Source organism: Gasterosteus aculeatus, chromosome 10 (assembly GCF_964276395.1).
Source record: "Gasterosteus aculeatus chromosome 10, fGasAcu3.hap1.1, whole genome shotgun sequence".
NCBI classification, from domain to species: domain Eukaryota; kingdom Metazoa; phylum Chordata; class Actinopteri; order Perciformes; family Gasterosteidae; genus Gasterosteus; species Gasterosteus aculeatus.
The window spans coordinates 16,731,484-16,745,305 of NC_135697.1; the positions used below are offsets into that span (position 1 = coordinate 16,731,484).

At 41.3% G+C, this 13,822-nt stretch overlaps 2 gene segments (V, D, J or C); both read right to left on the minus strand.

The window, feature by feature from the left end:
* LOC120827046 (Ig kappa-b4 chain C region-like) lies at positions 1-1,768 on the minus strand. The segment is given in 3 exon segments: positions 1-487; positions 1,297-1,372; positions 1,721-1,768. Coding segments are annotated over 3 exon segments (429 nt in total).
* Positions 1,769-7,324: 5,556 nt separating this feature from the next.
* LOC120826795 (Ig kappa-b4 chain C region-like) lies at positions 7,325-9,205 on the minus strand. The segment is given in 3 exon segments: positions 7,325-7,813; positions 8,632-8,707; positions 9,021-9,205. Coding segments are annotated over 3 exon segments (405 nt in total).
* Between the last annotated feature and the right edge of the window lie 4,617 nt (positions 9,206-13,822).

Here is a 13,822-nt window from a genome sequence, read left to right on the forward strand (position 1 = left end):
TTTAATGAAAAGTTTTTATTGTGTTGAAATAATAAAAGTGAACAGAACTTAATAAATGAAACAGGAACTTGGACAGTGATTGAAGAAAAGATATGAACAGGAATGTGTTACAAGTCATACTGAACCAGTATGAGAGTGAACCAGTATCAGAGCCCCAGTGGCTCAGCTCACTGGGAACACTGGTCTCTCCTCAGCGTCTCTGAGAGCGCAGTCTGGGAGCCCTGGGTGGCCTCACAGGTCACGGAGCCCACCTTGGCCCACTGGTTTGCAGGGAGCCTCAGGGTGCTGCTCCAGCTGTAGAGGGCGCCCCCCCCCAGCACCCCGGGGCTCCTGCTCTCCTCCCAGCTGCTGCTGCTGCCGTCCACCTTCCAGGCCAGACTCCAGTCGGAGGGGAAGCCCTTGTCGGCCAGGCACACCAGCGTGGCCGTCCCCTGCTGCAGCTCCTCCCTGGAGGGGGGCAGCACCGTCAGGGTGGGCCGGACATCACCTAGGAGACACGATCAGCTGTCAATCAAGCACCAGACATGGGACCCCTTCACTGTGAGAGGGCCGATTCAGTCCTTTGAGGAGTTTCTGCCAGATGTTTCTTCTGCTCCAGCAGTCACTCACTCACACCATGTTTCACTTCCCTTCAAGAAGCCTCTCATGCACATCAGCACAGAGACAGTCCTCAGACAGGAGGACATGAAACCACAGAAGAAACGTCCACATGAGGACAAATGTTCAAACTGTCCAAAAACGTTGGTCTAAAATAATGACTTCAAGCGTGAATTAATAGAGAAAATAAACCAACAGCAATCAAACTTTCTTCATGTGGATTTCAGGCAAATTTTAAAAATATGGTTTTAAAGTTCAAGACGTTTGAGAGAATGAAGTCGATCGTTAACTCGTCCGTAAACATTTATTCCAATAATCGGATCATTTTTCATTATGAAAAAACAAAAACCAACATTCTGATATTTTTCTTGAGGTTCATGTTTTTTACACGTTATAAGTTGAAAGGAGTTTGTAACAAAATGTTTAGTAGAGCTTCTCTAATATAAATGTATAAAGGAGGAGAAACTAAGGCATGAAATCAGAAAGAGCTTTAAATAAAGAAACAGATATTTTTACTTTGACTTTTCATACAAATGACGTTTTAAAGTTCACTGATGGAAAGTTTCTCTCTGATTGCAAAATATTTGAGAAACATACATAAATATATAAAAGCATCTATTTTCTGTTTTGCCTGTTGAATATAAATATAAATATAACATTATAGTCACAAACAATGAGATTATTAAAGGTTTGACTTACTTCCAACGCTCAGTCTGGTTCCTCCACCAAACGTCCACCACAGTGACACGAAGGCATCGAACCGCCGTACAAAAACCTGTGAGAGTAGAGACACACGACTCTGTGACAGACACACAAACACACTACACACATTCAGTGTGTACAAGACCTCGACCCATCAAACTGATCAACACAAAGTAGATGTGTATTCAACCGGTTATTTGATGAATGTTTAACATCTGTTAGTGATATTTAATTAATAAAAACAAATAAATGATTACTAAAGAACATTTTACAAAAATGTCTATTAATATTTTAGTGTTTCTTTACACATTTCCAATATCCAAAAAAGTGAAAATGATCATAAATGTATATTTATTGTGCGCTATAAGAATGAAAAAATATCCATTTTGATGAATTTTGTCTCATTGTGATGTTAATTTACATTGTAGTAAATTTTGGAGATCTTATAAAACATTCGGGAAGAAAAGTTTTCCATCAAACTGCATCAAACACTCGTTAACGAGCACTGACACGTTCCTGATCAATGGAGCGATCAGCTGATTGATCCATTGATCACCAGCGTCATCAGAGGAGTCAGGCACAGCATTTCCATAGAGACACTTTGCATCAGCAGCACATGCTCCAGTGCTCTGGGAGACCTTATAGTCCTGAGAGTTGGACCCTGGAGGACAGCTGTCCTTCATCACAGCAGAAGACACAGAGATCCTCCTCATCACAAACATGACTCTGATCTGCGTCCTCGTCTGGACTCTCCTCTGCTTCACAGGTAAAGTCCAGAGGACCAAAGTCCTCTCCTCTGTGGACGTGCGTCCCTCTGAAATGAAGGAGACACGACCATGACGCTGCTTTATGTCTTTGTCTCCGTGTCCTCAGAGTCCAGAGGCCAGGTCACAGTGACTCAGCCTGGAGCAGTGAGCTCTGCTGCTGGAGGCTCCGTCTCCATCTCATGTACAACCAGTCAGAGTGTTTATAACTCTAATCGTTTAGCCTGGTACCAACAGAGAGACGGAGGAGCTCCTAAGCGGCTGATTTATCTTGCTACCAGTCGAGCATCAGGGACTCCAGGTCGTTTTACAGGCAGTGGATCAGGATCTTCCTTCACTCTGAGCATCAGTGGAGTCACAGCTGAAGATGCAGCACATTACTACTGTCAGAGTCTTCACTCCATCAACAGTCAGTGGGTGTTCACACAGTGAAAAAGAGTCGTACAAAAACCTCCTTCAGTCAGAAGGAACAGAAACTGAACTGACTGCTGACGCACTTCACTGGAGACACACACACACACACACACACACACACACACACACACACACCAGTAGCTCACCTTATCTGTGGATCAGTGTTGATGACTAATACAAATATAGTAATAAAGATTTGTTTTGAAGGGACTACTTGTTTCTTCAGCACTCTCAGTATTTAGCATTAGTAGGAGTCCTTCAGTGTCTCAGGTATCTGGCGTAGAAGAGGACACTAGCTTCGATCCCGTGATAAAAATGTGAAGAAGGGTTCTGCTGATGTCAAAGGACCTTAGTTTCCTCAAGAAGAAGAGTTTGGACTGAGCCTTTTTGAATACGGCATCAGGGTTGAACTTAGTACCCAGGTAGATCCCGACATATTTCTGTGACTGGACAATGCCTGCTGACCCTCGATTGTCATTGGGAGACCTGCTCCACCACCCTCCTGAAATCAGTGATCAGCTCTCTGGTCTTTCCGACATTTAGTTTTAGGATGTTTTCATCACAGCAGCAGACAAAAGATTCAACCTCCTGTTTAGATCCAGCTCTTTGGCTTGGGTAGGAGACCGTTTGTCTTTAGTCAGGAGGATGGAATGAGAAGAAGAAGGGAGAGGAACGCGTTCTCTGGGGTGCTCCTTCTCTTGTGGAGATCTCGGACATGTCTTCGTCAAACCGGACAAACTGCGCTTCGACACAAATAAAATTCTATGATACGAGTAATAGTTGTAATGTACGGTTTAAAGTTAAATATATTTTTTTAGGATATTCGGTACCAAATAAATATAGAATACCACTAAATATCTATTATATGTGAAAAAATATCCTGTGTATTATGATTTAAAATCATACTGGAACTCAAATTTCCGTTCAAACTGATTGATGGAGTCTGGATCCTAAGAGGCTTCCTCTCCCTTGTGAGATGATTTAAATAGTGAAACCCGGTCATGTGACGAGGACTCACTGGCTCCGTGTGTTTGCATACGTGTCCTTCCTCTCTGCTCACACGCCTTAAGAGAGCTGATCAGTGGCGGTCCAGGCCTCACGCACACTGGCACGCCGGCAGCACAATGATGATGTCACTGAGTCTACTGCTGAACGTGTACATACACAATGTACACGTTCATCAAGAGCTTTTAGTGTTTCACTATTATTACTGTAACCACTAATGAACATTTATTACAAAGAGTTCAAGGACAAAAATGATCTTGATGGAATTCAAATGATTCTTTCCCCCATATGTTCCAACTCAGTCTCACAGCAAAATGTGTAACAGGGACGTTGGTCCACAAAGAAAAACGTAGTATTCGAGATAGTAGATAGTTTTTGAGAAAAGTAAAGATGAAATCAGTAATATTGACATGATATTCGTCTTTTCTCAATCTTTAAACTGTCTGTAAACCAGATCCCAAAATGGTATCACTCTGCTTTTACTTGATCCTACTGCGTGTTGACCTCCTCTATGCTCATGTAAAATAGTGTGTTTATCACAGATAACAGACCGACAGTCCGCCATTTTCTTTTTTTAGCTGAGGGTAACTTGATAGTCACGTGACCCAATTGCAAGGAAATGTAAATGAATAGGCCGAAAAAAACAGAGTATTGTCACAATTTTGGGGGCAAATGGCGACAATACTACGTTGTCCCTTGTGGACCAACGTAGCTTTTACACATTTTGCTGTGAGACAGCTATGAATGAAGAAGTAGGTGAGACTTATTTAAACCACATTACCTGAAACAGAGAGAGAATTATCATGAACGTTCAACGAGGCAAACAGACTTTTATCATCCAGTTGAATGAATGATCTCATTTGATCTGGTCTCTCAGATCAGTGAAGCTGCAGATAAGAGACGATCTGGAGGAATAAGTGCGACCAGGTTGCATTAGTGCGTCTGTCTTTGGGTTCATACAGAATGAGATGTTAGCGTCATGCTACGTGTTGTGAGCTATGAAAGGACTCGTCAGCGTTCATGCGTCTCTGCAGGCGGCGGCTGTTCTTCTTTCTGTCTCATACTCAGATCACGACTGAAAGAACTTGTGTGAAGGAAACGCAGATGTTTCTCATTCTGGTTCATTACTGGAACGTCTACTTATTGAAATAGATGTTCTCTGTTACTGTGTTTTATCAATGAAACCGGCACCAACATACAAAAGACTGAATGCGCAGAGAAGTTGAAGCACGAGGTGATTACCTGAAGGCAGCGTTCAATAGGTACGTAGACTGGAAAGCACATGTAGGGAGGGAAGAGCGTTATGGCCGATACTCTAAAAGAGACAGAAGAAACCGGCCCAGAGAGAAGAGGACACGAAGAAACACACAATGAAAGGAGGGACACAACCACCAAGAAGCACACGATCACAAAGTGGGGAAACACAAGAGCCGAGTCCACCGAAATAAAACAGGAACTATTAACTGAAAACTGGAGACAAGAAGAAAATCACCTCAGAGGAGAGTTGTGTGTGACACGTGAACCATGAAGAAATGTTGTTCTACAGAATAAAACCAAGCTGAAGATCCTGGTGGAAACTTCTCTTGATTACTGTTTCACTGTTTAATTCACACGAGTGATGATTGTGTTTGTGGAAACTTTAATAAAGCTCAAACTGTTCTTTGGAGGGTTGAAGAAGAGTCTTCAGTTCATGGTCATGTTAACGTGTTTCTTAAGAAGTTACATCACAGGCGATTTAAATAGTGAAACCCGGTCATGTGTGTTTGCATACGTGTCCTTCCTCTCTGCTCACACGCCTTAAGAGAGCTGATCAGTGGCGGTCCAGGCCTCACGCACACTGGCACGCCGGCAGCACAATGATGATGTCACTGAGTCTACTGCTGACCAGCCTGGGGCTCCTTGTTCACGGTGAGACCCTCTTCTGGAGGCTTTGTGTTCTGCTGTGAGGGAGAACGGTGGAACAAGCAGTGTGGACCTTCTACACCTGTTCTCCGTGTTGAAGAAATGAGACTCTTCTGTTTGGATCTTGATCATCTTTCTCCAAACTGGATTTGTCTCAATAACCCTTCTTCATGTTTTCCAGGTTCATCAGGAGAAATCCAGGTGACTCAGTCTCCTGGATCTCAGTCTGTTGTTCCAGGACAGACTGTCTCCATCAGGTGTAAAGCCAGTTCTGGCATTGGTACCTACCTTCACTGGTACCTACAGAAACCAGAAGAATCTCCCAAACTTTTGATTTATTACGCTACAAGTCGTCAGTCTGGGATCTCAGATCGTTTCAGTGGAAGTGGATCTGGAAGTGACTTCACTCTGACCATCAGAGGAGTTCTGACTGAAGATGCAGGAGATTATTATTGTCAGCAAGGTTCAAGCCCCCCGTTCACACAGTGAAACAACGTCGTACAAAAACCTCCTCAGCTGGAGAGGAACTGATCCACTCAACAGCTGCACAGGAACACTTTACGTTTGAGTGACACTTCATCGTTTTGTCAGGAAATATTGTTTTAATATGCAGGAGGCTGCGTAGATTTTGAGAAAAATCTAGAAAAATGCGTCGACGCACGCAAGGACGTGTGAAAAGACACGCAAGGGACACGCAAGTGGCTCTTGCGTCTGCGTGTCCTTGCGTCTCTCTGAAAACACAGAAGCATAAACTAGGCTTAAGAGTCACACGAAACTGGTTTGAATCCTACTTGAAGAACCGTGAGCCCTTTGTGTCTGTAGCTAATTACACATCACAGCGGATTAAAACACATGAGGTGTTCCCCAAGGTTCCTTCCTGGGGCCTCTCCTGTTCAACATCTACATGCTTCCACCTGCTCACATTATGCAAAGAAACAAAGTGTGTATTCGTTATTATGCAGACGACACACACATCTACTATGATCCCTACTGTCACTTGAAGAATATATCAAGGATTAGAGGCTTCAACAGGATTTTAATAACTTGTCACTGAACGGTTCAGGGCCAAAACACACACGTGACCTGCTGCCACGTTACGAACCATCCCGACCCCCCAGGTCCTCTGGCTCTGCTCTCTGTTCCCAGAGTCACAACCAAACATGGAGAAGCAGCTTCACATCTTCTGCTACACATCTGGAACAAACTGCCAGAAAGCTGAAGGTCTGCTGAGACTCTCAGCGGCTTCAAATTAAGACTGAAGACGTTTCTGTTGGCTGCAGCTTTTAATTGAACCAGACGGGGATGTTGATCGATTTACTGCATCTCTGCATATTATTACTGTATTTTACTATTTAGAGTCTAAAACTACACTACACGCTTTAATGTAAAGCCCTTTGAATTACATTGTTGTTGAAATGTGCTAACTCAAAAGAACTTTATTAATACTATGATAAAAAATAATGAAGATATCCTACTTTACAATCCCAATTTACTTAACACATCTCGAACTGTTGTTAAATTAAGATTATTTTGACTATAAACAATGACTGACGGACCCTGTGGTGTAGATTCTGTTAAAGGGGTTTTCCTTAATACATTTAAAAATCAGACTTGTTAAAAAAGTATTTTTTTTTCCCTTAATGGTGAAACAAAGTATGACAATACGTTGGTCATATCTGGCTCACATTCAGTTAAGCTCATTACACATTTCCAATAAATATGAAATCTCAAGACTCAGTTGAGTTAACTGTTTCTAGATGTATTGCAACCAAAGAAAGACAAACCTATGTTTACTTTACAATAACAATCCTAATATTTTAGTATTTCTTGCCATTTCCAATAATTATAAAAATTCAAGTTGAGAACTTTTTCTGCATTTATTGGAACTAGAGAAAGAGAAACATCCGTCTACTTTAAAATAACATACTGATAACAATGAATTTGATGAAATGTTATTTATTATGTTGAACAAAATAAAAGAACAGAACTTATTGAATGAAACAGCAACTTAGACAATGATTAAAACAAGAAATGAACAGAAAATGTTGAGTTACAGGCAGACTGAACCAGTATGAGAGTGAACCAATATCAGAGCCCCAGTGGCTCAGCTCACTGGGAACACTGGTCTCTCCTCAGCGTCTCTGAGAGCGCAGTCTGGGAGCCCTGGGTGGCCTCACAGGTCACGGAGCCCACCTTGGCCCACTGGTCTGCAGAGAGCCTCAGGGTGCTGCTCCAGCTGTAGAGGGCGCCCCCCCCCAGCACCCCGGGGCTCCTGCTCTCCTCCCAGCTGCTGCTGCTGCCGTCCACCTTCCAGGCCAGACTCCAGTCGGAGGGGAAGCCCTTGTCGGCCAGGCACACCAGCGTGGCCGTCCCCTTCTGCAGCTCCTCCCTGGAGGGGGGCAGCACCGTCAGGGTGGGCCGGACATCACCTAGGAGACACGATCAGCTGTCAATCAAGCACCAGACATGGGACCCCTTCACTGTGAGAGGGCCGATTCAGTCCTTTGAGGAGTTTCTGCCAGATGTTTCTTCTGCTCCAGCAGTCACTCACTCACACCATGTTTCACTTCCCTTCAAGAAGCCTCTCATGCACATCAGCACAGAGACAATCCTCAGACAGGAGGACATGAAACCACAGAAGAAACGTCCACATGAGGACAAATGTTCAAACTGTCCAAAAACGTTGGTCTAAAATAATGACTTCAAGCGTGAATTAATAGAGAAAATAAACCAACAGCAATCAAACTTTCTTCATGTGGATTTCAGGCAAAGTTTAAAAAATATGGTTTTAAAGTTCAAGACGTTTGAGAGAATGAAGTCGATCGTTAACTCGTCCGTAAACATTTATTCAAATAATCGGATCATTTTTCATTATGAAGAAAACAAAAACCAACATTCTGATATTTTTCTTGAGGTTCATGTTTTTTACACGTTATAAGTAGAAAGGAGTTTGTAACAAAATGTTTAGTAGAGCTTCTCTAATATAAATGTATAAAGGAGGAGAAACTAAGGCATGAAATCAGAAAGAGCTTTAAATAAAGAAACAGATATTTTTACTTTGACTTTTCATAAAAATAATGTTTTAAAGTTCACTGATGGAAAGTTTTTCTCGGATTGCAAAAAATCAGCCCTGAATTACATGCATAAATATATAAAAGCATCTATTTTCTGTTTTGCCTGTTGAATACAAATATAAATATAACACATTATAGTCAGAAACAATGAGATTATTAAAGGTTTGACTTACTTCCAACGCTCAGTCTGGTTCCTCCACCAAACGTGATCCACAGTGACACGAAGGCATCGAACCGCCGTACAAAAACCTGTGAGAGTAGAGACACACGACTCTGTGACAGACACACAAACACACTACACACATTCAGTGTGTACAAGACCTCGACCCATCAAACTGATCAACACAAAGTAAATGTGTATTCAACCGGTTATTTGATGAATGTTTGACATCTGTGAGTGATATTTAATTAATAAAAAACAAATAAATGATTACTAAAGAACATTTTACAAAAATGTATATTAATATTTTAGTGTTTCTTTACACATTTCCAATATCCAAAAAAGTCAAAATGATCATAAATGTATATTTATTGTAACACACACACACACACACACACACACACGAAACATGCATCGTCATGGCTACAACACACGCTGTTGTCGTCGCCTGTTGGTGAGCAGAGCAGCGTGTTGGTCCATCGGTGCCCTCTGGTGGTGCGTCCGGGATTGAACACAAGTGACGGATGAAGACAATGACCCTTAATGTTAAATTTGACTTTCCGATAATTTTAAAATATGCCGACCCACCGCAGAGAGAGAGATTCTTATAGATTCAGCAGAGGTGGCTTCAAGTTTCACTTTCCTCTCTGAATCCTGTAACCACGGCAACAGACAGGCATCACCGCCCAACCGTGACAGCAGACAGGTTTCAGTACTGAAATAAATCTGTCGTCTCATCCAAGCTTTCTGAGTTTCATGGATCAGGCATCTTACAGTAAAGGATGCAGATTGAGAGGCTTTTACTGTGTTAACTGGCTTTAAGTTTTTCATGTTTGAAGCCAAAACCTCAAACAAGATGATCTGCGCTTGTTCTCGTCATGTGAACAAGAATCATCGCTGAATGGTTCAACTTAAGTAATGACATGTTCAAATAAGTATGGGTAAAAATAACTCTCTTGAATAGCAACTAATTCATTACTATTATACGTTTTGATCACCAGCGTCATCAGAGGAGTCAGGCACAGCATTTCCATAGAGACACTTTGCATCAGCAGCACATGCTCCAGTGCTCTGGGAGACCTTATAGTCCTGAGAGTTGGACCCTGGAGGACAGCTGTCCTTCATCACAGCAGAAGACACAGAGATCCTCCTCATCACAAACATGACTCTGATCTGCGTCCTCGTCTGGACTCTCCTCTGCTTCACAGGTAAAGTCCAGAGGACCAAAGTCCTCTCCTCTGTGGACGTGCGTCCCTCTGAAATGAAGGAGACACGACCATGACGCTGCTTTATGTCTTTGTCTCCGTGTCCTCAGAGTCCAGAGGCCAGGTCACAGTGACTCAGCCTGGAGCAGTGAGCTCTGCTGCTGGAGGCTCCGTCGCCATCTCATGTACAACCAGTCAGGATGTTCATGGCTCTAATCGTTTAGCCTGGTACCAACAGAGAGACGGAGGAGCTCCTAAGCTGCTGATTTATCTTGCTACCAGTCGAGCATCAGGAACTTCAGGTCGTTTTACAGGCAGTGGATCAGGATCTTCCTTCACTCTGAGCATCAGTGGAGTCACAGCTGAAGATGCAGCACATTACTACTGTCAGAGTGCTCATGTAATCAACAGTCAGTGGGTGTTCACACAGTGAAAAAGAGTCGTACAAAAACCTCCTTCAGTCAGAAGGAACAGAAACCGAACTGACTGACGCACTTCACTGGAGACACACACACACACACACATTCATGATTACATTACAACCGTCCGCCACACTCCCGTCGGAGGGGAAGCCCTTGTTTGCCAGGCACACAAGCGTGGCCTTCCCCTGCTGCAGCTCCTCGCTGGAGGGGGGCAGCACGGTCAGGGTGGGGGCGACCCGCCCCACTGCAGCGAGAGACAGCCATGAAGTGTGTGTGAGGCTGCAGCAGAGGAGGACACTAGTTCTGTTTTAGGCATTCTTCAGATCGGAGGAAACTGATCTTAAACTGATGTTAAACTAATGTAAGACGTTCCCTCTTTGAGCTCCGTGACCACGGCAACACCCAGGCATCAGCGCTGAACCATGACGGCAGGCAGGTTTCACTACTAAAGATAAAACATATATTTACCACTGAAACATCTGTGAGTTTCATAGTTAAAACAATGATTCACCTTTTGAGACTTTTAATAGATTAACTTTCTTCAGTTTTATCCCGAAACCTTATTTTATCGTTACCGCCAAATATTTAAAAAAAGTCCCAGCCATCTTCTCCTGAAAGAGGTGAATCATTTCACACTTGAAGATTGTCCACTACTGAAATATTTTCTCAATGAATAGCTATAAAATCATGTCTAGAAGAAATACCTCATAATAATTCAATTTAAACATTGAACAAAAGAAAATTAATTAATAAAAGTCTTTATCCAAAATATTATTGTATGTTTTAGTAAGTTAAAAATACTGACGCATTCAAGAATTGTTACAGATATGTTCAATTTTAAATATCAGATCAATTACAATATTAACCTCTCTATCTATATATTGAAATCGAATACAAAGTCAATGACATTAATGTCTAAAAACAATTTTGGTCGAAAAATCTCATGGAGAAAAAAAAGGAAGACATTTTAGAAATGCCAAAAATTTTAGATTGAAAAATGTTTTAGGTGGATTAATATAATTGGGTCATAAATATGTTGGGTCGATAAATGTCATGTAAAAAGAGTGAAAAAATATAAGGTTGAATTATGTTATGTTTTTTAAGTCAAAATATGTTAGACAGAAAATAATTAAGGAAAAATACTTTAAAAAGATAAATGCATCAAAAATGTTTTGAAAAAAAGTCCAAATATCAAAAATGTCAATGTTGGTTGAAAACATTTAAAAAACAAGTTAAAAATGTAAGGTCGAAAATTTTGGGATGCAATATGTTGTATTTTGTTGCGGCAGTACTTTTTTTATTAAAATTAAGATGTTATCATTGTTGTCTTAATAGCATAATGGCAGGAGAGGCTACATCAGTGTTCTTAAAGTGAGTTTCTTGGTTTTATTCAGAATTGATCATTTCTGATGATACAGCTTCAATATCACGTTGTTAAAAAATATTCGCGAATATTCCAGTTTTCTTTTCGTTGTGTAAGCTTTTCACGGGGCGGAGTTGTCCGCTAGTCTTTGTTTGAAAGTGTTGTAGTTTTTCACTTTTAATTTAAAGATGTCAATGGCTGTTGTATGTTTCTGACCCTTAGTGGCAAATAATCAGTATCCTGTGACACATTCAGCCCTCACTCACAGTTCCCACAGCAAATATATATACAATTTCACTATTTTCCATTTATATATATATATATATATATATATATATATATATAAAAATATGTATATATATATATAAATATGTATATATATATATATATGTATCTGATGGTGGTTCTGTCTGATGGTGGTTCTATCTGATGACGGTTCTATGTTAAGGTGGTTCTATGTGATGGTGGTTCTTTGTGATGGTGGTTCTGTCTGATGGTGGTTCTATCTGATGATGGTTCTATGTGATGGTGGTTCTATGTGATGGTGGTTCTGTCTGATGGTGGTTCTATGTGATGGTGGTTCTATGTGATGGTGGTTCTTTGTGATGGTGGTTCTGTCTGATGGTGGTTCTATCTGATGATGGTTCTATGTGATGGTGGTTCTATGTGATGGTGGTTCTGTCTGATGGTGGTTCTATCTGATGATGGTTCTATGTGATGGTGGTTCTTTGTGATGGTGGTTCTGTCTGATGGTGGTTCTATCTGATGATGGTTCTATGTGATGGTGGTTCTTTGTGATGGTGGTCCTGTCTGATGGTGGTTCTATGTGATGGTGGTCCTGTCTGATGGTGGTTCTGTCTGATGGTGGTTCTATGTGATGGTGGTTCTATGTTATGGTGGTTCTATGTGATGGTGGTTCTCCCTGCAGTGGTCCTGTTGTACACCTCCTTATACTCGCTGTTATTTGAATCATTTCTGTCATCAATTGAATGTATTGTTCATATTTTACATTGTTCATTGTGTGCTCATGACATCATTGTAGTCTGTCCATCAGGAGACGGATCCTCCTCTGACGTTCTCACTGAAGTTTCTTCCCTTTTTGGGGAGTTTTTCCTGTGCCGTGAGGGTTTTGGGACAGAGGATGTCGCATGTATACAGACTGTTCAAAAGTTTAGCAAAAAGTTCCTTCACATAAAACAATGTTACCTTGCACGGGCATCCTGACAAACCTGCTAAACCACTGATACAGTCACGTATAAAGGCCGTGCCCCGTTTATATCTGCGGTGCACAATGTGAACGATGATTAATGCATTTCAGTTATTTGTCGTTGACGTTAACAAACCTTACACAACAAACCTACACTGCTTCATAAAAATATGAGAACGATTTGTGACGAATGCAAATTGTATGAAGCAACCTTGATTTATTCTTAAGCATATATTTATATATACCTAAACTAGTAATGTAAACTAGTAAGTAATGTGTGTAATTAGGGGTTTTATTTTGTCTTAGTTTGATAATATATATATTTTTTTGTTTTTAAATGTTTTAAAGTACGTAAAACCCTAAAATATACTGCGTATTACTCCGTTCCTTTTTAGGCGTATCACGTTCAGTACCTCTATAAATATTAGTGGGATCATCTACAGAGGGTTTGGTGTCCTACGTCGTGAGTCTCTGAGGTGATCTCAGGAGATTCCTACACAATACAAGTAGGTCGACCTGAAGCTGCGCTTTAAACTGGTGGTTGACGCTGGAACCAAAATACCCAATTCCCAGGTTAGCTTACACAACTTATTCAGGTTGCAAAGGATCATATTTGGGGGGAAGTAAGTCTATTTGTTCCGTGTGTAGGTAATGTACATTACATAAGCTAGTTTACGCACGAATGGGACACGAACAGCAGCTTTCTGGGTGAAAGTCCTCCGTTTGTTATTTGGCAAGATCCCACATACAAAGTTCTGCAGCCTGAAAAAAACCCACTTTAAAAGGTGGATTCACTCAACAAAAGCTACATCAAAAGAGACAAGAATACAAATGATAACAACAGGAGAAGAAGGAAGGGAGGTCAGGGGACGTTTTCAACCTTGATATTGAATTTGGCAGATCTTCTGTAACTATTTAAAGTCACATCTGCTTGGGGCCTTTCCTTTGCTTACCCTCCCTGTATAAAACATGTAATTATATTGTGACTCAGCCATGGAGCTTAATCC